The following is a 25,574-nucleotide window of genomic DNA, read 5'->3' on the forward strand; positions in this document are numbered from 1 at the left end:
AGGTAGAATATGTGAGTTGAATGAGAGATGAGTTGAGGATAACGTCAGGGTTATGAGCTTCTCTGGGAAGATGGTGGTGTTTTCTACAGTGATAGGAAAGTCGGTGGGAAGATCAGGTTTTGGGTAGGAAGATGGGGATTGCTGTTTTGAAGATGTTTGGTCCACAACTATGTCACATATGTGAACTTGGCTAGGCAAGGTGTATAAATGTCCACCACTTTCCAGAAATTCTTAAAGGAAACACTTCCTTCAGGAACTAAAATAATATCCAATGCAACATCCAGCATTACCTTGATCAGTCAGAACTTACTTCCCAAATTATGAAAACACAAAAGAGACCAATTAAGACTGTGATGTTAATACAGACTGGGATAACTATGCAGTACTGATGTTCCAACCAATTGTAGGAGCTAAACAATAACCAGAGGAAGAGAAAGAATAACAAACGGTCTCCACCTGTTCTGTAGGTTGTCAAGGTCAGATATCCTAAAGGGTTGACTGTAATTTGACTTCAGTCAGTTTTCAGAGAGAGGCAATTAATGAGGAAGAGAGGAGGAAAGTAAGAGACCACAGCTCTACCTACATTCCAATCAGCATGGACTAGTGGATAAAGACTGGGCCTGGAAGCCAGAGTGCCTGGGTTCTAATCTCAACTCCACTACTTGCCTGCTTTTGACACTGAGCAAGTCATTTAACTTCTCTGTGGCTCAGTTTCCTCAATTGCAAAATGGGGATTCAATACCTGTTCCCCTTCCTACTTAGACTGTGAGTCCCATGTTGGACAGGGACTGTATTCAGTGTGATTAACATGTATCTCTCCCAGCAATTAGACCAGTGCTGGACACATAGTAAGCACTTAATACCATTAAAAAAATCCCTTCTTAAATCTCACCTCCTTCAACAAGCTTTCCCCAACGCTAGCACTTTTGAACTTATGTACAACCTCTTAAACACTCACGGATATGCCCATTTTTTTTTTTTTTACTTTTCTGGTTGAAAATATTTTTATATTTTCTCCCCTGTAATAATGTAAGATCCCTGTGAGCAGGATATGTGTCATTGTTATTCTGTACTTCCCAAAAACCTAGTACAAAGTGTCCCACCAAGTAGGCACTCAATATGGAAAGCAGCATGGCCTAAAAAATACAGCACAGGCATGAGAAGCAGAAGGACCTGGGTTCTAATCCTGGCTCTGCCACTTGCCTGCTCTGTGACCTTGGGCAAGTCATTTCACTTCTCTGTGCCTCAGTTACCTCATCTGTACAATGGAGATTAAGATTCTGAGCCCTCTGTGGGACATGGACAGCCTCCAACCTGATTAGCTTGTATCTACCCCACTGTCCAGTATACTATATGCCAGTATAGTGGCACATAGTAAGTGCTTAACAAATACCCTAAAAATAAATGATGCTAGTACTACTAGTAGTAGTAATAATAAAAAGGGACCAAGAGAAGAGAGACAAAGGGAAAGAGAGGTGAAGACACAAGCAAAATGACTAATAAAGGCAGAGTCAAATTTTTATTTTTAATAACGGCTTTGTTCAGTCAGCAGTTTTTCCACTTAGAAAACCTAATTCAGTGACAGGTTACACTACTTTTTCCACTGCTCGAAAAACACCACGCCAAGCCAATATTTCCTCTTCTTTCCCTCCCCCTCCTTTTACCTGTATTGATAATTTCTAGTTCCTAGTTTTTCCACATTTTTAAGAGTTTCATTTTGGTTTCATTCTCCTATAAACTCGATGACTTTAGAATCATTAAGCACATTTTATATTTATCTCACCTTTTTAAGGAAGCAGCAGGCCTGGAGGAAAGAGAACGGGCCTGGAGTCAGAGGCCCTGGTTTCTAATCCTGACTCTGCCACTTGGCTGCTGAGTGGCCTTAGGCAAGTCAATCAGCTTCCCTTTGCCTTGGTTTCCTCATCTGCAAAATGGGGATGTAATACCTGTTCTCATTCCCACTTAGACTGTGAGCCACATATGGCTCATCTGTAAAATGGGGATTAAAACTGTGAGCCCCATGTGCGACAGGGACTGTGTCCAACCTGATTAGCTTTTGTCTACCCAGCGTTTAGTACAGTGCCTAGCACAGAGTAACTGCTTAATACCATAAAAAACCCCAAAATATCATAATAACGAGCCTATTTCAAATTTTATTTCAAATTTATAGTTAGGAGCATTTTTTTTCAAAAAAGTAGGATGAGAAATTGTTGTACTATCAATGTAATCCCTAAGGACAACTGCTATTCAAAATTGAACCCTATATTGCCAAGCTGTTTACTGTTAAGAATGACCAGAGTGGGAACTGACTATGATGAAACCAAGGAAATTCCCTAAAAACTTTAGTGATTGTTATGGAATGGCTAAAAACAGACTCTTGACCAAGAAAAAAAAGTGAATCTAAACAACAGAGAAACACAGGGGAGGACTATTAGTGACTGGAATTCAGTATTTTAGAGCAAAAATTGAACTTACTTAAATCAAGTACTTTAAACTAATACTTCAACAGTGCTTTGCACACAGTAGGCACTTAATAAATACGACTGAATGAAATGTAAGCTAGCACTAGCCTCCATCCCCTGTCCAGTTATTCTTTCCTCCTCACATCACTCTGGCCCAGTAAAATAACTCCTCACCCCACTCCATCACTTCCTCCCTACACCATCTTTCTCATTTCTCCATTTCCCTGGATCTTCACGATCCTCTCTTTGGCATTCCTACAAAAACATTCAGTCCATGTTTCCCCACTCCGCAAGAACCTCCAGTGGTTGCTCATCCACCTCCGCATTGAACAGAAACTCTTTACCATCGGATTTAAAGCACTCACTCGATCACCTTGCCCCCTCCTACCTTAGCATGCTGCTCTCCTGCTAGAACCCAGGCCACATACTGTTAGAGGACTAACACCAACCTACTCACTGTACCTTAATAATAATAATAATGATAGCATTTGTTAAGCACTTACTATGTGCAAACTTAATCTCGTCTATCTCTCCGACTGCCTCTTCACCACATCTTGCCTCTAGCCGGGAACACCCTCCTTCTTCATATGTGCCAGACAATTACACTCCCCACCTTCAAGCCCTTATTGAAGAGCACATCTCTTCCAAGAGCCCTTTCCTGACTATACCCTCATTTCCTCTTCTCCCATTCCCTTCTGCGTCACCCTTGCATTTGGATTTGCTCCCATTATTCACACCTTCCTCCGCACCACAGCGCTTAAGTACACATCCATAATTTATTTATATTAACGCCCGTCTCTCCCTCTAGACTGTAAGCTCGCGGTGGTCAAGGAACATGTCTACCACCTCTGTTATATTGTACTCTCCCAAGCATTTAGTACAGTCCTCTGCACACCATAAGTGCTTAATAAATATGACTGATTGATTCCTCCAAGTGATGCCCCAAAACCATCACTTCTCTGTGAGGCATCTATTTTACTAGCTGTCTGCAGATGGATGAAGTAGGAATCAGGGTATATATAGCTGGGGTGAGAACTCAGGTCCCCTTCTTCCCAGGCCTCTGCTATTTCCATGCTGCTTCTTCACCTGTTAAATGCCTGTTAAAGACATTTACTGAGCACTCCCAGGTACTGTGCACTGTACTACATACCTGAGAATTATCAAATAATGAAGTGACACAGACCCTGCCCAGTAAGAATTTACACTCTGAGAGACAAACAAAAACATTCACTATAATGGTAAAAATAAACTGAGAGGACATATATACATGTGCATATGCTTTATGGCTGCCGATTCAGACCAGTATAGCCCTTTAACCAAAAGCCCATACATATACCCAGCTATGACATAGGATTCAATCAGAACCAATATGCTTGTCAGCCAAGACTTCCAGATTCATAATAATTTTCAATCATTACCACCTCTAGCCATCAACAAGAAATCTAGAAAGTAGTGCCAGAGGGGTCTCAGGGAATGTCCATTCCCAATTTTCTTATTTAGGATTTTATTTCCTAAAACAAACCCTTGTAGAATCATTTTTAACTATTATCCTTCCTTAACACTTCATTTTACCAGCAATATCTATGGTCAAATTAAGGAGTGGAGGGCTTCAACTGCAGAATCAAAGTATATTAGTCCATTGAAAAAGCAATAATGTTAACAGGAACTGGTCTTGAAACATTGGCAAAGTCGCACTGTACTATTTCTACCAACTCTGACCGTAGTATTTTCAAATACCTTTAATTACTTTATAAAATGAGAATTACTCTTATTTGCCACTGACAAAATCAAAGTGTTCTGACCAGAAAAACAGCAAACTGAAAAGCAAGAATAACTTAGCTGATATTTTCACATGAATCCAGAGGGCTTCAAATCTGAACACTCGGTCTGATGATAAAGGAAGAACTTAAATGGTAAATTTAAATTAATCCCTACTAGCGCAACTCTGTATAATATTCATCTTTGCTCGACAAGCCCCTGCTGGAAATCCTCACAAAATGCAAAGAGAACATATTTCTTACAAGTCTTTCAAGTAGATCTATCACTCTGGGGACGGATGCCCCCCTCCCCGCCCCCGCCCAGACTTTGAGCTCCTTGTGGGCAGTAACGCGTCTGTCTGTTGTTATGTTGTACTTCCAAATGCTTAGTACAGTGCTTTGCACACAGTAAGAGCTCAATAAATACTACTGAATGAAACTGCAGTGACTACCTCCTCTTAAAAATCATTACAGAAATGGTTACAAAACAAAACACCTCAGTGGAAATATTTCTGGCGTTCTGCAAAGAATTTGCCTTAACAAGTGGAGAGGATAGGAACTGAAGTTGCTGTTTGCAAGCTAACCCTATTCTAGAGGAAGGAATTACACACAGCAGACTGGGGAATGAGGGGTTTTGGAACCACTAACCACAGGCCTACATAGTTGTGTGTGTGGGCAGCAGTGCTCTTGCCCCACCACGCCTGGTTCTTCTATTCTATGAGGCTGAACAGGGATGTGGAGTGTGGAGTGGGTGAGCTGGATGAAATGGAGACTCTGCCATGGCTAGCGTGGGTGTGTGCAACAGTGGGGGAGCTTCTACATAGTTGACATTTTTTTCCGAATGCCTATTTGGAACTGTCTGACTACAGCACAACAAAGGTTTTAATAAGAAGCAGCGTGGCCTCGTGGAAAGAGCACAGGCCCGGGAGGCAAAGGACCTGGCTTCTAATCCCGGCTCTGCTAAATGCTAGCTGCGTGACCTTGGGCAAGTCATTTAACTTGTCCATGCCTCGGTACTCCTGTCCTCCCTCCTACTTCGACTGTGAGCCCCACGCAGGATCGGGACTGTGTCCAACCTAATTCCTTCATATCTACCCCAGTGCTTAGAACATAGTAATGCATATAGTAAGTGCTTAATCAGGTTGGATGCAGTTCCTATCCCACATGGGACTCTGAGTTTAAGTAGCAGTAGTAGAGATGAGGAAATGAGGCCCAGAGAAATTAAGCGACTTCCCTAAAATCACACAGCAGGCAAGTGGCAGAGCTGGGATTAGAATCTGAATCTCAATTCCCAGGCCCATCAACTTTCTGGGCCAGAGGGAGGATGTGAGCAAAGGGTCGGCTGTGCGATAGATAAGATTGAGAAACAGAGAAGGTTGACATTAGAGGGCTGAAGTGAATGGATTGGAGGGTAGCAGATTAGCGAGGTAAAGTGGGACAGGGAGACCTGATTGAGTGCCTTAAAGCCAATGGTAAAGGAGTTTCTGTTTGATGTAAAGGCGGATGTCTAACAACTGGAGGTTTCTGAGGCGTGCCGAGACACAGACTGAACTTTTTTTTAGTAAACTAAAATGCATACTTACACAAGTGTTAAGGATGAACACATACTTAAATGCAAAGGAGGAGCGAGGCTAAAGGGTTGATAAACTGTGAGCTACAGTGCTGATAAATAGTGGGAGAAGGCTTGTTGGAGGAGGTAAGATGGTAGGAGGACTGAGGTCTGGTGGATAGAAGGAAGAGAGTCCAGACCCTCTCCACTGGTTCCTTCCCCTCTGCCTTCAAACATGCCCACATCTCTCCCAACCTAAAAAAACCCGCTCTTGACCCCACTTCACCTTCTAGTGATCGCCCTATCTCCCTCCTACCATTCTTTTCCAAACTCCTTGAACGAGTTGTCTACACACGCTGCCTCGAATTCCTCAACACCAACTCTCTCCTCGATCCCCTCCAATCTGGCTTCTGTCCCCTACATTCCACCTAAACTGCCCTCTCAAAGGTCACCAATGACCTCCTGCTTGCCAAATCCAACGGCTCCTACTCTATCCTAACCCTCCTTGACCTCTCAGCTGCCTTCGACACTGTCGACCACCCCCTTCTCCTCAACCCGCTGTCCGACCGTGGCTTCACAGACTCTGTCCTCTCCTGGTTCTCTTCTTATCTCTCTGGCCCTTCATTCTCAGTCTCTTTTGCAGGCTCCTCCTCTCCCTCCCATCCCCTTATTCTAGGGGTTCCTCAAGGGTCAGTTCTCGATCCCCTTCTGTTCTCTATCTACACTCACTCCCTTGGTGAACTCATTCGCTCCCACGGCTTCAATTATCATCTCGATGCTGATGACACCCAAATCTACATCTCTGCCCCTGCTCTCTCTCCCTCCCGGCTTGCATCTCCTCCTGCCTTCAGGACATCTCCATTTGGATGTCTGCTTGCCATCTAAAACTCAACATGTCCAAGACTGAACTCCTTATCTTCCCTCCCAAACCCTGCCCTCTCCCTAACTTTCCCAACACTGTTGACGGCACTACCATCCTTCCCGTCTCACAAGCCCGCAACCTTGGTGTCATCCTCGACTCTGCTCTCTCATTCACCCCTCACATCCAATCCGTCACCAAAACCTGCCAGTCTCACCTCTGCAACATTGCCATGATCCGCCCTTTCCTCTCCATCCAAGCCGCTAACCTGCTCGTTCAATCTCTCATCCTATCCCGACTGGATTAGTGCATCAGCCTCCTCTCCGATCTCCCATCCTCCTGTCTCTCCCCACTTCAATCCATACTTCACGCCGCTACCCGGATCGTCTTTGTGCAGAAACGCTCTGGGCAGGTTACTCCCCTCCTCAAAAATCTCCAGTGGCTACCAATCAACCTAAGCATCAGGCAAAAACTCCTCACCCTCGGCTTCAAGGCTGTCCATCACCTCGCCCCCTCCTACCTCACCTCCCTTCTCTCATTCTACAGCCCAGCCCGCACCCTCTGCTACTCTGCTGCTAATCTCCTCACTGTTTCTCATTCTCGCCTGTCCCACCGTCGACTCCCGGCCCACGTCATCCCCCTGGCCTGGAATGCCCTCCCTCCGCACATCCGCCAAGCTAGCTCTCTTCCTCCCTTCAAAGCTCTACTGAGAGCTCACCTCCTCCAGGAGGCCTTCCCTCCTTCGTCTCCCCCTCCTCCCCCTCCCCATCCCCCCACCTTACCTCCTTCCCCTCCCCACAGCACCTGTATATATGTATATATGTTTGTACGTATTTATTACCCTATTTTATTTGTACATATTTATTCTATTTATTTTATTTTGTTAATATGTTTTGTTTTGTTGTCTATCTCCCCCTTCTAGACTGTGAGCCCGCTGTTGGGTAGGGACCATCTCTATATGTTGCCAACTTGTACTTCCCACGTGCTTAGTACAGTGCTCTGCACACAGTAAGTGCTCAATAAATACAATTGAATGAATGAATGAAAATATTTGCATGGGGTCAGTAGCTGACAAGATGAATAAGGTGAACCAGCCAAGGAGGAGGGGGTGAAGAGAGTTAAAAATAATAATACTATTAATAATAACAATAATAACTGTGGTATTTGTTAAGCACTTACTATGTGCCAGGCACTGTACTAAGCACCGGGGTAGATATAAGCAAATCAAGTTGGACACAGTACCTGTCCCAAATGAGGCTCACTGTCTTAATCCCCATTCTATAAATGAAGCACAGAGAGGTGAAGTGACTTGCCTAAGGCCACCCAGCAGACAAGCAGGGGAAGGCGAAACAAACTGGTGGAGAGCTTTAAAGCCAATGGATTGTAGTCCTTGCTTGATGCAGAAAGTTTTGAGGAGAGGGGAGACGTGTGCTGAGCAGCCTTCTAGGAAGATGAACTGGGAAGAGACTGGAAATCAGAAAGGAGGCTGATACAATAGTACAGTTGCAAAATGACAAATACACCTGATTTGTATGACATGGAGTCCTTCAACATCAGTCAACACCTGAAAACCTTATAAAAAGCCTTCCGACTAAGCCCTCATTTCCTATTCTACCACTCCCTTCTGCGTCACCTCTCCCTCAGCCCCACAGAATTTATGACTATGTGTATCATTTAATTTACTTGATTATATTAATGTCTGTCTGCTCTCTAGACTGTGAGCCCACTGTTGGGTAGGGACCATCTCTGTATGTTCCCAACTTGTACTTCCCAAGCGCTTAGTACAGTGCTCTGCACACAGTAAGCGCTCAATAAATATGATTGATTGATTGATAGACTGTAAGTTCATTGTGAGCAAGGAACATGTCTACCCATGCTGTTATATTGTACTCGCCCAAAGAGTACAGTGTTCTGCACATAATAAGCACTCATGAAATATGATTAATCAGTCAAATCAATGGTATTGACTGAGCTTTTATTGGGTGCACAGCACTGTACTAAGCATTTGGAAGAGTACAATACAACAGTGTTAGTAGACATGTTCCCCGCCCACAAGGAGGAGGAAATCCCTTTGCTCTCCACCCCCACGAGGTCATCCTTGTAGGTATCAGCCATAACCTCCTGAAACTACAGGAGTCGTGGTGTTCATCATTGTTGTAGGAAAGACGATAGCATCCTTCGTACTTCCCGCTGCCCTGAGAGTAATCTCCTCTCTTGCTGGAGAAAGGGGGTTGGGAATCACTGTTTTAGTACATCATCATCATCAATCGTATTTATTGAGCGCTTACTGTGTGCAGAGCACTGTACTAAGCACTTGGGAAGTACAAGTTGGCAACATATAGAGACAGTCCCTACCCAATAGTGGGCTCACAGTCTAAAAGGGGGAGACAGAGAACAAAACCAAACATACTAACAAAATAAAATAAATAGAATAGATATGTACAAGTAAAATAAATAAATAAATAGTACAGTACAGTGGATAGAACCCCTGTAGGAGGGGTAAAGACTTGTATGGGAGGGGAAGATGCCCTCCAGAGACCAGGCTTTTCTTGGTCCAGTCTGTTAAAACTCCAGTAAGGCATCCTTATTTCAGTCCACCCCTAGCTCCAGTCCGTAACAGTCCCTCTGCCAACAGTTTGACATTTACCTGGATCACTGGTGTGCAGTTCTTAATTCCTCTAACACATCTCAAGGTATAGATTAAATTTTAGTGTAAACTAGTGTTTGTGACAGAAAAAAGAATAAAATAAAGATATCACATTTTTTTCCCTTTAGCCACAATAACCATTTGACTATTGTGTAATTTTAATGGCCCATAGTTTATGCTTTATCATTATTTTTACCATCATTGCAAAGGATTTATATCACTAGTTAACAGGTCTTCCCCTAACCACCCCCCTCAATGGTTGGTATAAAAGACTCCATTTTCAAGTGGGTCAGCATCTCACCCAAAGTCACACAAAGTGGGGGGTCTGGCTCTTCGTTAGTCATAAATAAGGCATGCTGTCCCTCACATCTGACACTGAGACAATACACTTTAAAATAAAGGACCCGTCTGGACTGACATTTTCCTCAATGCAAAGCTTGACCTTGATTAGGATTCCAGTGCAAAACTGCATCAATCTGGCGGCTGACAGATGCAGGGTGAAAGAAAGGTCCAAGCGGGGAATCACGTAGCAGCCATATGGTCTGACTCCTCTTTGGCTGGAGCGGAGGGATCTTATTAGACTCAGTAGCACAAGCTTCACGAGCTGATTATGTGTCCAAAACATGCTAATCTAAGTCATTTGGCCTTCCAAAGACCACTTTGGTGTAATTTGCTCCAAAATCCGTTTGTTTTTCAGGGAGTCCATGATATTCGCAAAAGCCTTCTCCAACACCATATTTCAAAAGAATCGATGTTCTTTCTATCCTGTTTTTCCACTGTCCAGCTTTTGGATCCATACATTGTCACGGGTAACATCACAGAGTTGACAATTTGTATTTTTGTGGCAATTGGTACATCAGCACATTTCATGACTTTTTCTAGGCTCTTCACAGCAACTCTTCCTAACATTAACCTTCGGCATATTTATTGGCTACTAATTCCTATTGTATATATGTTTGTACATATTTATTATTCTATTTATTTATCTTACTTGTACATGTCTATTCTATTTATTTTATTTTGTTAGTATGTTTCGTTTTGTTCTCTGTTTCCCCCTTTTAGACTGTGAGCCCACTGTTGGGTAGGGACTGTCTCTATATGTTGCTGACTTGTACTTCCCAAGCGCTTAGTACAGTGCCCTGCACACAGTAAGCGCTCAATAAATACGATTGATTGATTGATTGATTGATCCCAGGAGAGAAAAACTGTCAACTATTTCTATCTTCTCTCCATCCACTACAAATGTGTTAAAACTTCTAGTTGTCATGCTCTTTGTCATGATCTGAACTAAGCACGGGGTTAAATACAAGATATAAGGCTTCTTGGAAGAGATGTGATTTTAATAAGGCTTTGAAGGTGGGGAGAGTAAGAATCTGTTAGATATGAAAGGGAAGGGAGTTCCAGGCCAGAGGCAGGATGTGGGCAACGGGTCGACAGTGAGATCAAGGTCTGTCATGTTAATAGGCTTCTTCAAATCCACAACTCAGATTGAAATACGGAACCCAAAGACTTCGTTGAACTATTCTTCATTATCACAATACTTAATCTTTCTCAGTGCCTTTAATCAGGCAATCACACCAACCTCCTTCTCTATTTCTACTCTGCTCGATAATAGAGTAACACCTGTACCTGAGCTCTCTTCACCCACACCTCTTTAGGTTCAGCCCTCACAAATGTGGAAGAAGCACATAGAAGCAGCATGGCTCAGAGGAAAGAGCAGGGGCCTGAGAGTCAGAGGACCTGGGTTCTAATCCCAGCTCTGCCACTTGTCTGCTGTATGACTTTGGGCAGGTCACAACTTCTCTGTGCCTCAGCTACCTCAACTGTAAAATGGGTATTAAGACTGTGAGCCTTATGCGGGACGGGGACTGTGTCCAACCCAATTATCTTGTACCTACCCCAGTGCTTAGGACAGTGCCTGGCATATAGTAATAAGTGCTTAATAAATACCACTATTAATAAGGAGGGATCTTCTGTACCAGGAGTTTTTCATTTAGCTAGTAAAGCAAAATATTTGATTATTCATGGTACTACAGGGGTAATTAATGAACTCTCTTTAGAGTTACCCCAGGGCAGAGGTAAGCTAAGACTCGTATGTATTTCTGTACTATCCCCATATATGAATTTTTATAAATTAAAAAAAATCCATACACGTTGAAATCTGGGCAGAAAGAACGCAGGAAAAATGAATGAACCAGCAGTCGTGAAAGAATTAAAATACTTCCTTCCAAGATGGGTATCATCCCCTGATTTATGGACATTTTTCCTTAGGAAAGTTTAACTTTTACCACTCCAGCTCCCATTCTTACACATTTTAAACTAATAAAATTTCAAAGCATTAAAATTACTTCACCCCAAGCTTTAACATCCCATTAAAACAATTGTAGATACAACTAGTTATTTATGTAACCTCCTTTCCTTACGAAGGGCAAGTTATTCTGGGTGCTGAATTAATTAGTCCTGGTTAATAGAAGATGGAAGCATAATGAAATTCTGAGACCTGAAAACAAAAACAGATGACAATGGGAATTGAAAGAAAAACACTCTTCCAAACTCAGTTTAAAGCTGTTCCATCAGCTTGGAATAAAGACAAGTACTTTTTAATACAATATGCCTAATTCCCCCAAAGTTCTCAACTCAAAAAACTGTATAAATACTAGCATTTGGTGAAATTTTATAAAATGGAAAAAAATATAGTGAAATTATATTTTTAACTGTATTTCTTTAGAGGCAAATACAAGTTTAGATTACTCATTCTAAAATATAAATTACAAACCAGAGTCCTGTGACACACCCTGACAGGAGAAAGTGGGGCAAAATTGCATGTCCTACCAAAGTATTATAAAAGAAAAATCCTATAAAGGTTATTTTAAGATGTTGGAATGTATTGGGATGACTCCAGAGCTATAAACTATCCATGAATCCTTTGAACTGAAGAGAGCTCAAGCTAGTCTTGGGGAAAAAAGGCTCAGAAAGCTGATGCAATGCTTCAAGTTTTTCTTGACTTTCTCATCAGTGGCTCCTTGCTTAACCAAAACTCATCATTTTGAAGGCCTGTCTGCTTCCTGTGTGTGAAAAAAATGTTTTTCTTAGTTTATTACGATAACTCTGATAGGATTCAAAATGGCTGTGCAGGTTTGCTTCTAGAGTTACCAAACCGAATAAATGCAGCCCCGCTCTTTCTGTGCCCAAAGTTAACAGATTTTAAGGACTTTATAGAAATGATACTTAAGCATTAGAATAACGGCTTAACTGTAGGTCTGGTAAAAACACAACTCTGGAGTGCAGTGTGGACAATTAAGCAAGTGACAATTGGGGTGCTGAAAGGGACAACTTCAAGCAGGTCGAGCAGCAGAATTGTAATGTTTTATGGACAAACTGACACAAAATGTGGGGAAATGTCCCAGCTATAGATGGGAAATTGTCAACCCGTAAGCGGTCATTAGAAATGAGGCAGTTCTTTTAGAGTAAAGGCTGGGCGGCAGAGCACTCCCCCGGCTTCCCCCATACCCCCCCCCCCCCCCCCCCAAGTGACTGCTGCTTCAAATTGCTACAAAAATTGCAAATCAAATGGCATAAAATTCAAATAGACATTCTAGAAACAATTTTACTCCTGTACCAACATGGTAATGTTCTCTCACAATGTTAATATATTTAACTCTTCTGCCTGGATCATTTTATTCATTTTTTTTTATAGTATTTGTCAAGCGCTTACTACATGCCAAGCACTTTATTAAATGCTAAGGTAGAGAGAAGCTAGTCAGATTGGACACAGTACATATTCCACATGGGGCTCACAGGCTTAATCCCCATTTTACAGATGCATTAACAGCAGTGTGGCTCAGTGGAAAGAGCATGGGCTTTGGAGTCAGAGGTCATGGGTTCAAATCCCAGCTCCACCAACTGTCAGCTGTGTGACTTTGGGCAAGTCACTTAACTTCTCTGTGCCTCAGTTCCCTCATCTGTAAAATGGCGATTAAGACTGTGAGCCCCACGTGGGACAACCTGATCACCCTGTATCCCCCCAGCGCTTAGAACAGTGCTTTGCACATAGTTTCCTCTCCCCCTCATCCCCCCTCCATCCCCCCATCTTACTTCCTTCCCTTCCCCACAGCACCTGTATATATGTATATATGTTTGTACATATTTATTACTCTATTTATTTATTTTACTTGTACATATCTATTCTATTTTATTTTGTTAGTATGTTTGGTTTTGTCTCCCCCTTTTAGACTGTGAGCCCACTGTTGGGTAGGGCCTGTCTCTATATATTGCAAATTTGTACTTCCCAAGCGCTTAGTACAGTGCTCTGCACACAGTAAGCGCTCAATAAATACAATTGATGATGATGATGATAGTAAGCGCTCAAGAAATACCATCATCATCATTATTATTAACAGGCACAGAGATGTTAAGTGATTTGTCTGAGGTCACACAGCAAATGTGGTGAAGCTGGGATTCGAATCCAGATCCTTCTGAATCCCAGGCCCGTTTTCTATCAACTAGGCCCTGTTACTTATCTGTTTTTCTAAAACGTCTTTTGGGCCATTTTCCCACAGTCTTCAAAAACCTCCAATGATTGCCCATCCACCTCCATATCAACCATAAACTCATTAAAGCACTATTTTACCTCACTGAGTTTCTACTCCAACCCAGCACATTCACTTGGTTCCTCTAACGTCAACCTATTTATTATACCCCAATATCACCTATTTCACTGCTGACCCCTCGCCCACATCCTGCCTCCATCTCAAAACTCCCTATTTCGTATCCGACAGACTACCACTCCCCCCACCTTCAAAGCCTTATTAAAAATCATATCTCCAAGAGACCTTCCCTGATTAAGCCCTAATTTCCCCTATTCCCTCTCCCTTCTGCATCCCCCTTGCACTTTGCTTCATACCCTTTATTCACCCCACCCTCAGCCCCACGTAAATTGTGTGTATGTATCCACAATTTATATTCATGTCTTTCTCCCCTTCTAGACTGTAAGCTTTTTGTGGGCAGGGAACATTTCTACCAATTCTATTATATTATACTCTCCCAAGCACTTAGTACCATGCTCTGTACACAGTAAGTGCTCAATAAATATGACTGAATGACTATCCAGATTTGATCCAATCCGAGCCCTCTTTTTTAAAAAAATGGAATTTGTTAAACATTTACAATGTGCCAGGCGCTGTACAATATGCCAAGCACTGGGGTAGATACAAGATAATCAGGTTGAGCACAGCTCCTGTGCCACATAGGGCTTACAGTTTTAATCCCCATTTGACAAATGAGGTAACAAGCACAGAGAAGTTAAGTGAATTGCCAAGGACACCCAGCAGACAAGTGGCAGAGCTGGAACCTAGGTCCACTGGCTCCCCGGCCTGTGCTCCTTCCACTAGGTCATGCTGTTTCTCATCTAGTTTAGCCCTCATTTAGTTTACTATTGACATTAAACACTATACACAACATGCCAGTGAGGAATGCCAAAATCTATATATTAATGTAGAGCTGGTTTGTTAGGCATTTCTGGCTACTTTATATCCAGAGCCAGAACAGCCAAGGAAAGAGTCATTTGTTCATTCAATAGTGTTTATGTGCCTGATAGTTTGCTTGGATAGAAGATATTCTCTCTCAAAAATCCCCATCCTGATGGATACAGGCTAAACACTGAAAGCAATGTTTGGAACCAAAAGGATGGATAAATTATCTATACACATACATGTACGAGGCAGTTGAGAGAATTCAATAAAAATCTAAGCCAGCCACTGCTCCCTGGGGTCTTACAATCTAAAGGGAGAGACAGGCAGACATAAATTGTATACATAGAATTGGCCAGAGAAAACTTCAAGGAGGAGTATGTGACGCTTCCCCCACCCCCAAGACCACCCAGCGTGGCTCTATATCACCTCTCCCTAGTCACTTCTCCTGCTACTCCACATCACAACCTCCCTCCATCATCACTACTATGCCAACCCCTCCCCCCTTAAATTTGATGGGGCCCTTCGATTAGTTTTCTTTTTAGAGGCTGAGGTTTCTGCATTGTCTTGAAGCAGTATTGACTAACGGATAGCGCACAGGCCTGTTTGTCAGAAGGACCTGGGTTCTAATTCCAGCTCTGGCACTTGTCTGCTTTTATGAATTTATGCAAGTCACTTCATTTCTCTGTGCCTCAGTTACCTCCTCTGGAAAATGGGAATTAGGACTGTGAGCCCCATGTGGGACAGGGACTGTGTCCAACTTGATTCGCTTGTAGCTACCACAGTAGTTAATACAGTGTCCGGCACGTAATAGATGCTTAAAAAAAAATACCATAATGTAAAATTAAAAAAAAAATCCCAGCTCCATCACTTGCCTGATGTGTGACCTTGGGCAAGTCACTTATCTTCTCTGGGCCTCAGTTTACTCATTTGTAAAATGGGGATTCAAAACCTGTTCTACCTCTCCCTTATACTATCAATCCCATGTGGGACAGAGACTGTGTCTGATCTAATTATCCTGTATCTACTCCAGTGTTTCATTCAGAGCATGGCATAATGTAAACACTTAAACGCCAAAATTATTATTATTACAATCCAACATATTTCATGTTGAGCAGAGATCAGGTCTACTAAAAATGAGGCAGGATTCTGATTGGAATGCTCATTCTTATCTCTTATTATTAAAATTTGCTTTGCATCAGTGATCACACAAGCCCAGGAATTAGATAACTAAAACAGTTGATCTCCTCATCCCTTTTACTAAAAAGTAAAAGTGCATGGGGTGAGGCAGTAAGGTGCAGAGAAGGTGTTTTGGAAGAAATCAAAGCAAGATAGCACTTTCAACTCTGAGGCAGAGCATTGCATTGCCCAGCCTGGGCCTATGAATTACATAAATCTTGAACTTGAAGTTCCAGGTCAGATTGGCACCAAGCTAAATGTGGTTAGGTTGGTTAGGTTTATATGGACTTTTGCAATTGAAAGCAAGAATGTTGAAAAGGGAAGAAAAATAACATTAACTAAGCATGACCTGACAGAAGAAGGGCCAAGTATAGAAATAATCAGAACAGCCTAATGAGGCAAAAAGGAGGAAGCCAGAGAAATTCAGCAATCTGGGCCAGAGTGGCCACTAATGGCTGTCACTGATACCAGAGCAGGAGATGTTTGCGATGCCACTAGTGTTATACCAGGCATGCCAGGGAACACATAAACCTGGCCAGTTTGTCCCAGGAGACCCTAAACTTACTCCAGACGCAGAGATTTCCCCTCCTAAGTCCCTCTGACTAAAGACACCATTTCCCAGCTGTGGAGCTTGGCAGGGTACGGTGTAATGCGGGTCAGGGAGGTGATTTGCATAAGAGGCACTTTGGATTAGGAATGAGCTGCGCATCCTATCAAATCTACAGCCCTAGTAGAGGGGTTGAATCATTCATTCATTCAATCGTATTTATTGAGTGCTTACTGTGTGCAGAGCACCATACAAAGCTCTTGGGAAAGTTCAATACAACAATAAAGAGTGGCATTCCCTGCCCACAGCGAGCTCACAGTCTACAGCTGGGGAGACAAACATCAATATAAATAGATAAAATGACAGGTATGTACATAAGTGCTTTGGGTCTGGGAGGGGGGAAGAGCAAAGGGATAAATAAAATGACAGATATGTACATAACTGCTTTAGGGCTGGGGGGAGCAGCGTGGCTCAGTGGAAAGAGTACGGGCTTTGGAGTCAGAGGTCATCGGTTCAAATCCTGGCTCCACCACTTGTCAGCTGTGTGACTCTGGGCAAGTCACTTAACTTCTCTGTGCCTCAGTTCCCTCATTTGTAAAATGGGGATTAAGACTGTGAGCCCCACGTGGGACAACCTGATCACCTTGTAAACTCCCCAGCACTTAGAACGTGCTTTGCACATAGTAAGCACTTAATAAATGCCATCATTATTATTACTATTAAGAACATGGTGCCATGTCCCCTATGATTGACATCTCCCAGTCATATGATACAATCTGATGTCAGCCGGGTACCTGCCCTCCCGTCTCCTCCCATGCCCCCTGAAGGGTGGAGGCCCTGGGGGAACCAGCTGAAAACAAGATTGCCTAATATATATCCTGGGCACATTAACCTGAGCTACAGGATGGAGGATGGGTTACGTATTCCCACTCCTTTCTGCATCACCCTGACTTGCACCCTTTACTCATCCCCCCTCCCAGCCCTACAGCACTTATGTACATATCTGTCATTTTATTTATTGATATTAATGTCTGTCTCTCCCTCTAGGTTGTTGTGAGCAGGGAATATGTCTGCTATAGTGTACTCTCCCAAGCGCTTAGCGCTATGGTCCGCACACCATAAGTGCTCAATAAATGTGACTGACTGCAAGTCAAAAAGAAAACAGAAGTTCAAGCAGGCAGTTATTGTTACCATTTACCAGTCCCAATATTTATTCAGCAATCAGGGTGCAGAATACTGTATCACGCTTAGAGGTGATTTGATGAAGAAAAAAAACCAATAAAAATAGGCTCCCCTGCCCCCAAGGGGCTCCCACTCTAAATGGCACATAAAAGAATGTATATAAACCAAAACAAGGACAACGGGCTAAAATTCTAAAATTTTAAAAATACCAACAGCACAATCTGAAGGCTGATCAAGATTGGGAGGTGGTAGTCTCTTGCTGCCTTCCTAGGTCAGGGCAAATAATCTTCAGTAAGAAGCAGCATGGCCTAGTGGATAGAGCATGGGCCTGGGAGTTAGAGGGACCTGGGTCCTCATCCCAGCTGCGCTGCTTGTCTTCTGTGTGCCCTTGGGCAAGTCACTTAACTTCTCCATGCCTCAGTTCCCTCATCTGAAAAATGGGGATTGAGACCGTAAACCCCATGAGGGACAGGGACTGTGTCCCACCCGACAACCTTGTATCTACCCCAGCACTTGCTACAGTGCCTGTCAGATAGTAAGCACTTAATACCATAAAAAAAACAAGAATTGCCACAACCTTCCCAACACTCTAAAAGTGCAAAGGTGGCTTGTATCTGCTCCTAAATGAAATGGGCCTTGTCAGTTGCTGAGAAGCATAAAAAGCTATGATTTAAGTTTCCCCATAATGGTGTGTGTGCCTTAGCTAATTCTTTATTGTCAAGAGTTATTGAAGGAAAAAAGGTTTCATGTTAGTCTGATGTGAAATGCATACCTATAGCAGGCTGATATAAATCACTATCAGTAAAAAAAAAATTAACCTGAGAACAGGTGGTAGCTAAAACAGTATGTTAAATCGTATTTATTGAGCGCTTACTGTGTGCAGAGTACTGTACTAAGCACAGTATGTGATTTTTCTCATTTAATTGCTAAGTTCCTAGATGTAATTTTTCTCATTTAATTGCTAAGTTCCTAGATGTTAAATCAAGGTTCTAAGCTAGTGGTTTTCATATTTTTGCCCCTCCAGCCAGATCACTCAAAAAGGAGAGAGTACAGTGGGAGGGAGGGAGCGGGGAAAAACAGAGAGAGAAACAGAGAGGGAGAGAGGGAGAAAGGGGTCAGGGAGGAAGAGACCTGGAGCAGACTTGAAAAAACTCCTGAGCTTTGTGAGAGATTTCAGAGCCAGAGGTAGGAGGAGAGGTTTAAGGCCAGAAGAGTTTCTATGCACCAGAGAAAAGTATTTTGCCAGCTGGAAAACATAACACTTAAAATGACTTCCTATCACAGGTATGAGAGATTTGAAAACACTTAGCTCTCTTGTAACTAGGACACTCTGCAAATATCCTCAGTAACTTCTGGGTCAAATCAATCCAATTTTTAATTTTTTCATAATTGAACAGCCAAGTAAAGCCCTAGATTCTCTTCCTTTCTCTCCAGTTAAAAATACACTATCCCTTTTCCAGGCAAATGCCCACTCAAATTGGGGAAGCAGCATGGGCAAGGAGACTGGTGAAGAGATCATCTGATCAATACGAAAGCCTGCGAGATTTTTCTTAGGGCGGCAGGCTCAGAAAATGTTATACCATTAATTCTTTGAAATTTGTAACCTCTTTCCATGGGAAGCAGCATGGCCCAGATCTAATCCTGGCTCAGCCACATGTCTGCTGTGACCTTCGACAGGTCACCTGACTTCTCTGGGCCTCAGTTCCCTAACGGTAAAATGGGGATGGAGACTGTGAGCCCCACATGGGAGAGGGGCTGTGTCCAACCCAATTTGCTTATATTCACCCTAGTGCTTGGTACAGTGCCTGCCACATAGTAAGCGCTTAACAAATACCACAATCATCATTATTAGTAATCACTTACGTACAATTAAAAAAATGATTTGGATTCATGGGGGTACACTTAGAGGCCATTTTTTAATTCCTTAAGAATAAAATGCCTCAAAGTTTTCTTATTCCGAAAAACAAAACATATCAAAAATTGTACTGGTGGGTCAGATGTATGATCTGATATTATATCTAATAAATATAATTCGAAATTGATTTCCACCACCCCCACTGCTGCCCCTGAGCCTCACTTGAGACAAAGACTGTGGCTAACCTGATTATCTTGTATCTACCCCAGCATCTAATGGCCTTCCCCAATTAAGCCCTCATTTCCTCTTCTCCCACTTGCACTTGGATTTGCACCCTTTATCCTCCCCCCTTTAGCCCCACAGCATTTATGTACATATCCACAATTTATTTATATTAATGTTCATGTCTCCCTCTAGACTGTATGCTTGGTTTTTTTTAATGGTATTTGTTAATCGCTTACTAGGGTGCCAGGCACCGTACTAAGCACTGGGGTGGATACAAGCTTGGACACAGTCCATGTCTCACATTAGGCTCTGTCTTAAAATCCCCATTTTTCAGATCAGGGAACTGAGGCCCAGAGAAGTGAAGTGACTCGCCCATGGTCACAAAGCAGACAAGTGGCACAGCCGGGGTTAGAACCCAGGTCCTTCTCACTCTCAGGCCCGTGCTCTATCCCATACATCACAGTGCCCCTTTCTGTTTCTCACTGTGGGCAGGGAATGTGTCTACCAACTCTGTTGTATTGTCCTCTCCCCAGCACTTAGTACAGTGCTCTGCACACAGTAAGCACTCCATAAATAGGACTGATTGACAGAAGAGTGCTTAGCACTTAAGTGCTTAAACACTATTATTATTACTAATAACCTAAATTGTTTATAATAATAATAATGGCATTTGTTAAGTGCTTACTATGTGCAAAGCACTGTTCTAAGTGCTTGGGGGATACAGGGTGATCAGGTCAGGTTGTCCCATGTGGGGCTCACAGATGAGGGAACTGAGACACAGAGAAGTTAAGTGACTTGCCCAAAGTCACACAGCTGACAATTGGTAGAGCCGGGATTTGAACCCATGACCTCTGATTCCAAAGCCCAGGCTCTTTCCATTGAACCACGCTACTTCTCTGCTTACCTGCTGGAAAAAAATGTTTCAATCTATTGCAGATGATAAAAGGAAAAGAATGACAGTGAGGTCAGTCAATAGCTAACTGGAGCACTGAGACATCTATCCCCCAAAGAGGTTGTTGCCAAAAAGTCGTCCTCCTCAAAATATTCTCTTTTTTCCCCAAATAACGCAGTTGATTCTAAACAGTTATGAAACAAGCCCTTCGATTTCACTTCTCTGTATTTTGGGAATGCTCACAGGTTCTGGTGGACAATGGCTTCTAAAATGGCTCAACAGTTGACTCCTTCACCAAAACATTACACTCATCAGAACTTTTCTGGGTGTGGGTTTAGACAAAGATATCAACATGCACAGGAAATGCTTATCGTAAAAACAGCAAACATCTGCCTACGGAACTTCTGTCCTTAGCCAAAAAAGCAACACAGCATCACTAGATAGAAACAGGTTCATCTGCCATTGTGTGCTGATTACAGGTTGGTAAAAATCTTCTCTCCCAGATTGCTACAAATGATAAAACCTCTGTGGGTTTCAATTTCCCAAGAGTTGATGCCTCTTTGCCTCCTAATATCCTCTATTATATTCAAGAAAAATTTAGCATGATCAAATAATTTGTTCAGTTCTATCTAAATTTTGTAGGAAAAAGATCAGAGTTGCTTCTTATCAACTAACAGTCCCTAGGGTTCCTTACTCGGCTCCTCTTCCCTTAAATAAGGCAAACTAGAAATAGTCCTGTTTGTTTTCCTTCGATCGCTAAAAATCTTCTTTTAATCTAAATATAATCTGTTCTTGGGATTAGTAAAAATCAATTTATTTTATGAAATTTAGAACTGCTGAAACTGGAGACATTCTTTTATTTAAAAACAGAGTCAGTTCTTCTATAATACATTAGTTTCAAGAAAGAACCTTGTGTCATGGGGAAAAATTCTGTTTTAGTACATGTCAAATTATGATAGTAACCAGTGACTCAGATCTAAGTTGCCTCTTACCTTCCTACCTCACAGTAAAAAAAGGGCAGATGAAAAAAATACTCCATCTTAGAAACATTGAGGTGTTATGCTCCTAAAGACCCTTATAAATGCCAATAATATAGACTACACAGATGTATCTATGAAAACAGAATAATAATTAATAATTATGGTATTTGTTAAGGGCTTACTATCTGCCAGACACTGTACTAAGCGCTGAGGTAGATAAAAGCAAATCAGGTTGGACAAAGTCCCTGTCCCACATCGGGCTCACAGTCTTCTTCTCCATTTTACATAAGAGGTAACTGAGGCACAGAGAAGTGAAGTGACTTGCCCAAGGTCACACACAACAGACAAGTCCCTTCTCTTCCCTCAGCTGTAAAATTGGGATTGAGATGGTGAGCCCCACGTGGGACAGGGACTGTGTCCAACCCGATTTGGTTGTATCCTCCCCAGCCTTTAGTACAGTGCTTGGTACATAGTAAGCGCTTAACAGATACCACAATTATAGGGAGAAGCATGGCATAGTGGATAGAGCTTGGTCCTGGGAGTCAGAATATCATGGGTTCTATTTCCGATTCCGTCACTTTTATGCTGTGTGACCTTGGGCAAGTCACTTCCCTTCTCTGTGCCTCAGTTACCTCATATGTAAAATGGAGAAGAAGACTGTGAGCCTGATGTGGGACGGGGATTCCCAGGCCCGTGCTCCATTCACTATGCCATGTTAAATAGTAAATAATAATCTTAGCAAGAAACCTGGGAAGCAGGCCTCTCTGACAGTTTTGTTACTTGTAGGGAGTGGAGGGGACACATGCAGGAGCAAGGAAGACAGAGATAAGATCAGAAGTAAACGGAGGATTGATGACTTTCCATTCTTAAGTATCCAATTTTATCCAGGATCATCTTGCTTTTGAGGTAAGACAATATAACCCCTTGGAAAACACAGTGTTTTAAATATTTTAACACATCTGAAATTAAATAAACTCTATCCCAATATCCACAAACATTAGAAACTTAACTTCTGGAGCATTTGGAATGCTTAAATTTAGTCTAGGTACCAGCAAAATAGGTGTGTGTGTGTTTCTTTAATGGTATTTGTTAAATGCTTACTATGCCAGGAACTGAACTAAGTGCTGGGGTAGATAAAAGCTAATTAGGTTGGACACAGTCCATTTCCCACATGGAGTTTACAGTCAATCTCCATTTTATGTATGAGGTAACAGGCACAGAGAAGTTCAATGACTTGACCATGGTCACACAGCAGAAAAGCGGCAGAGCTGGGATTAGAACCATGGTCATTTTGAGTCCCAGACTCATGCTCTATCCAATAGGCAACACTGCTCCCTTTTTTTTTTTTAGTTCAACTCAAAACTCAAGATTTTAGTTCAACTCTGGAAAACAAAATACGGAAGTAACATATCTGCAGAACTAAAACAAAGCACACACACGAAATGCACGGTTACTGCATTCTTGTTCTAAAAATGTTAACACCCTACTGGTCTCTAAAAAAAACAATATAATGCTTAGTTTTAACTCTAAGGCTGTGCCTACGTATGACAAATAATAAAGTGCTCTTTTAGAAGAATTTTATTATGGAGGTACTAAGACTGGTATGCTTCTTGGCCCACTTCTCTTCACAAGCACATTAGCTATCTTCACAGACAAAGTGATCTAATTCAGTTAAGAGGGGCTACTGCAAGGAATGAGATCTTGCTAGCAAGTCGAGAATGCCAGCCACCACAGAGATATCTCTGAATAAAGTTTAAAATTCTGGCTATATTATTAATACTCAAAACTAAAAGTTTACAAACTGAACTAGTCTATGGCTAGATTAAGTTACCTGTCTGTCATATCTATTTGTGTGTCTGATGCCTTCTCTCAATACTCTGCTTTCACTGGACTGTATGCAAATACAATAAACAGAATTAAGGGGAGAGTGCCTAGTCAACCTTAACATTCACTCCTAACAATTAGACAAGTGTTCCTTGATTCATGTCCTTAATTAATGTTGACATGTAAAAACAGCTGGGGTATAACAATTTCCCAAATGCTTTTCCTCATACACCAATACAAGATAAAACAGAAGGGAAACATAATTATAGAAAACAATCTGTAATACTTCCTGCACGCTTTTCCTCACCCACCAACACAAGATAAAATAGATAGGAAACATAATTATAGAAAATAATCTGCAATATTAACATTAAATTAAACAAAAACCTGAATTGATATCTTTCTTTTCTAATTAGTAAGATACATAGCTTACCTCCAATTCTGTACATTGTGAATACTCCAGTTTACCTGTAAAAAAAAAAAAAAAAAGAACACATTGACTGTCAAAACATCAACTGCACTGCAACTAGGTAAATGTCACTGTGATTTATATGTAATAATCACATCTTAGAATCCACTGTGAGCCAAGTGCTAAATAGACAAAAAATTAGGAATTGTTAAATTCAATAAATCAGTAACAGAAATGTAAATGCAAAGGCAAGGAATATGGTAAACTAAAATTTACTCAAATTGAAATTATTCTACTTGTGATTACAATATTAAAAACCAAACCCAGATAAAAATCAAATGCTAAGAACTGACTAACTTTTAAAGTGCCTACTGGGAATTTGGGAATTAATACAGATATATGCATCTTCACTAAATTTCAGAAAGAGGATAATTTACTTCATATAGTAAATTTGATCAAAGAATTCTCCTTTGTTTTTTTGCAAAGCATAGTAAAAATAAAAATAAGGCGCCAAACATCCATCCACCTAAAGATAATGGAGAACTAAGTAGTAATCTTGACCACAGCCCTTTCTCCAATCCTGTGACTTAATGAAACTAACAACACCACATGTGCATTTCTAGCAACTTGGAAAAATTGTGGGCTCACTTTTAAAGGAATAATTAATAATTGTTCTGGGAAGAATAAGACTTATATTAAGCCACGACTGAAAAAATACACTTCCTAAAGAATAAGCCTTATATTAAGCCCTTATTAAAAAATACGCTTTGTACATCACAACTGCATTTTTACTTGGAGTGTCGCTCTTTTTTTCCATAACACTGCATCCAGTGGGGTTCAATAAACGCTATTATTATTACTACTGCTATTAAAAGTATCTTTTTCATATATCAATGGAAGCAGTAAAGCACATTAAACAACCATACTCAAAGTTAGAAAGATCCTCTAGTTATAGTTCATTCATTTTTATAAAGGCAGACTACTCCCCCCACCCCCATTTAAATTTCCGTATTTAGTTTAAGAATTTAATTTATTGTAGGTGTCAGATTATAATTAAATACTAAAAACACCTTGTGAGGTCTTAGATTAAAACCACCACGCAGCACAACTCTCATAATGTCACAGTCCAGGTTGGGTCTTTGAATGGGCAAGGAATGTTTTTCTCCCAAACAGCATCAGGCTCTGTATGCCTCCCTCCTACAGAATTTTCTCCCGATATATCCTCCCCTGCCCCACATTACCTACTGACAAAACTCCCACGAGCCCTGGCACTTCCGAGGGAAAGTTTGAGGGGGGAGCCAGGGAAAGTGGGAGAGAGAATAGAGCCAAGAGGATGCACAGGAAAAACCAGTAGGCAGAGTCTGGCAAGGCATTTTCTGCCTCTAGCCACATTTCACAGAGTCAAATTCAGGCCTAGGCCATGTCAAAACCTAACTATAACCTTGTCTTAGCCTCCTCTGATTTCTCATCCCAGCCCCTACCAAAACCACAAGAGCTACCTAACAAGCGTCTCACAGAATTAGTAGACAGGAACCTTGCCCTCGAGGAGTTAACAATTTAGAAAGCGGGATGGACCCTAAAACAAAATTAGAGAGGGAGAAGGAACGTGGGAAATAATAATTACGGTATTTGCTAAGCAGTTACTATGTGCCAGGCACTGTATTAAGTGTAATATTTGGGTACAAGCAAATCGGGTTGGATACAGTCCCTGCCCCACAAGGGGCTCACAGTTCCAATCC

At 41.8% G+C, this 25,574-nt stretch overlaps 1 protein-coding gene across 7 annotated transcripts in view; it reads right to left on the reverse strand.

Annotated features, from left to right (window-relative positions):
* The window catches only part of SPIRE1 (spire type actin nucleation factor 1), a 205,677-nt gene that overhangs the window by 151,323 nt on the left and 28,780 nt on the right, over positions 1-25,574 (reverse strand). For all 7 annotated transcript variants that reach the window (XM_038747213.1, XM_038747208.1, XM_038747207.1 and 4 more), the window contains exon 2: positions 23,860-23,894. In XM_038747213.1, the coding sequence (XP_038603141.1) occupies positions 23,860-23,894 (35 nt within the window). The remainder of the gene's footprint in view (positions 1-23,859; positions 23,895-25,574) is intronic.

The sequence above is a fragment of the Tachyglossus aculeatus genome, chromosome 5 (assembly GCF_015852505.1).
Source record: "Tachyglossus aculeatus isolate mTacAcu1 chromosome 5, mTacAcu1.pri, whole genome shotgun sequence".
NCBI lineage: Eukaryota > Metazoa > Chordata > Mammalia > Monotremata > Tachyglossidae > Tachyglossus > Tachyglossus aculeatus.